The 2,902-nt window shown below is 31.4% G+C and overlaps 1 protein-coding gene across 1 annotated transcript; it reads right to left on the bottom strand.

Moving 5' to 3' along the window:
• Positions 1 to 1,006: 1,006 nt before the first annotated feature.
• Positions 1,007 to 2,542, bottom strand: LOC146994437 (protein roadkill-like). The gene has a single exon (XM_085826495.1). The coding sequence runs from the start codon at positions 2,468 to 2,470 to the stop codon at positions 1,424 to 1,426; it is 1,047 nt and encodes a 348-aa protein (XP_085682621.1). The 5' UTR covers positions 2,471 to 2,542; the 3' UTR covers positions 1,007 to 1,423.
• Positions 2,543 to 2,902: the final 360 nt, after the last annotated feature.

The following is a 2,902-nucleotide window of genomic DNA, read 5'->3' as shown; positions in this document are numbered from 1 at the left end:
GCTCAGACTTTTTTTAACTTTATATATATGTTCATGTATTGCACAAAAAAACCCAACATATTTACTTTAAATATGACATGTTAATTTTTATTAAGACTTGCTTTCTTGCATGTAACTCATAACCATAACCATAACCAAGGAACGTATTAATTATTATTCACTGCTTTGCAACTGACATGTAGCTCATCAGCAGCCAAACAGTCAAACCAATTTCCGTCAGAAAGACCTCCTTTAAGGCATCCTTCCTCTTAAGCAGATATCTCTCCCATGCTCTGCCATAAGTTTCCACTTTATGTCTTCCTTTTGCATGATAAGGAATGAAATATTTTGTGCGAAAATATAACGTATAATTCTAGTATAAATTTCTAAAAAATATCATTTTTATTTTATGATGTACAAATCACAGTTTGCAGTTGCAGAAAAGTCTGATTTGTAGTTTTATACGGTTTTTAAGGTAACGTTTTTCATACATACTTTTATAACAATTTAAATATGTATAACTACACATTTTATAATTTAATATATTATTACCATTTTATGTAATTATATGCATCATAGAATTAAAAATTTATAAATATATGACATGTATGTATATTTTTATAACAGTTTAAATATATATGACATATATACAAGCATACATAATACACGCAGAAAAACTTTAAGTTGAAACAGGTAATTAATAATTTAAACTGATAACTTAAGTTATGATTTTATTTCCTTTTTTTTAAGTTCCAAATTTCTTTGTTTAAGAAAATGTTAATTTATTATCTTTGTGTTTAATAAATCGATATTTGAAGTTAAAATTCCCAGTTAATACCTAATATAATGCCAGTTAATAACCAATTTAAACAATACGGAGTTAATATTTAATATCCATAACATATATTATTAAACATTAATATATATTTTCATTTTCCTTGAATTTCATATTAATATCCGTATGGATAGTATATCCAGAATATATAATTTAATTCGTGTCTTTTTTAGGAGGTGTATTATTTCAGAATACATTTCTAGCAATGAAATATTGACATAATTATAATTTTAAACCATTCGGTTAAAACCTGTGGTTTAAAAAATCACAGCATTTTCTAAAACATCATCATGAAAACTTCGCGAAATATTTATAAAAACTTACACATCAGATAAACAAACTTACTTTTAAATATCATTTTCCTTTAATCAGTGAAACATTCACTACGGTTGTGGTCGTCAAAATGGGCACTTCTGCTGTGTTCTGGAACACATTATTCTCCATATATTTTGGGACAATAATACTGAAATGAAATTATACAAATCCGAAGAATTTACGAATGAGAATAAATTACGTATTACGCTAATGTATATTTTAAAAATTCAACTGTCAACATAAAGAAACCACCAATATTCATCAACATAACTTTAAAAATAATCATGGTTAATTTTATTTTGTAGAGAAGAGATCTGCCGCCATGAAAGACAGTACTTCCATTCCCAACGAAGAGTGCTCAGTTAAAAGTGACAGCCATTCTTCGGAAGTGTTAAAAGCTGCAAAATTAGAAGAAATGTAGTTCGTGGCTATTTTTTTCAAACGTCCATCATTATGAGTGTCTGCTAAAACTAATATTTCAAAAGCTGTAGAAGAAGTTAGTGAAGAAATAATAAATTTATAACATATATCTTTGAGGTCCAAGATAGCGTACTTGTCAGCTGCGGAATATAAATCACGAGCCGTTGAATAAGAAAGTTTGGTAATTCTACCAGTATATATGAAAAATATAAGTTTCTCCAACACACTGGAATCGATATCCATCATGGTTATTCGACTATCTGTGATTTCAGTCATGGTATGCTCGAACATGCTTGCAAAGACTGGAGATCTAGCAGATAGAACTGATTTATGAACTCGAAATTCGACGCTGTCACGTTTAACAGTGCAGTCTGATTTGTCCTTTTTTTCATACATGGCTTGCATATCCCGTGATAAATTAGACAGAGTGCTAATATCAACAACAGACATGAGTTTATTTAAAGCATCAGTTTGCACTGCCTTTTCATGTGGACTGCTAGAATTTAAATAAGCGCTTGCATCAGATGCTTTACCGTTAATTTCTGTAACTCTGATATTTATCTTTACAATGAGATTTCCTTCATTAAGTCTGGTCCAGTTCCGAGCCAGAACCAAGGGAAGATAAATGAACTTTTCCATAGAAATATAAACTGCTATTTTTTCGTAATCTTTCTCATCCTTAGTTTTAACGAACAGATATCCGTCTACCGTCATAGGTAGTCCGGTTTTTTCTCTCCGAAGTTTTAAAACAGGATTCTTTCCTCTTCCCGCTATTCCTCGTGGATAAAAGAATAAATTCCAGACGTCATTTGCAGGCCCAAAGCGACAGCTACACAGTGATTCACCGTTACGACATTGCATTTGTTTAAAAGTTCTTTCTTTTTCATATATGACCCATTCGTAACACAAATCGTAATCCATGACAACACGTCAATATATTCCTTAAATGTGGTTAAATAAATTTAAAGAACAACTTATAAGGAAGCCACGCGACTCGCGCGACGAGGAAAGGCAAAGAACAAAATTCAGCTATATACAATTAATTCAATATCACGAAATCTCACGTTTAAGCACGTGGAGCAGAAACAGCAAAAGTAAGGCTACCCGAAGAATATGGATAGACGTTCTTTGCTCTGCCCTTCAAAAGACTGAGGAGATGGGAAAGGTTAAAGGATGGGTTATCCAATTGTATTTAGCCCCCCCCCTTTTAGCTGCGCACTGTAAAGGCAAAGAATCTATAGGGAGATTGGTAAAAGGAGTCTACTATTGATATGAAACTTTTGCTAGGAATTGCCTTTGTTAATTTTCAGATAAGAGACTAGGAATAATAAAAAGGGTTTTTTCTCTTTTCCC

The sequence above is a fragment of the Stegodyphus dumicola genome, chromosome 11 (assembly GCF_044657685.1).
Source record: "Stegodyphus dumicola isolate Sdum_Otavi_A_Nest chromosome 11, ASM4465768v1".
Classification (NCBI taxonomy): domain Eukaryota; kingdom Metazoa; phylum Arthropoda; class Arachnida; order Araneae; family Eresidae; genus Stegodyphus; species Stegodyphus dumicola.
Note: the sequence above shows the minus strand (reverse complement) of the source record. Positions and strands in the feature narration are given on the sequence as shown.

Coding starts and splice junctions, on each gene's coding strand:
- LOC146994437 (XM_085826495.1), bottom strand. CDS start 2,470: ATGGATTACGATTTGTGTTACGAATGGGTCATATATGAAAAAGAAAGA.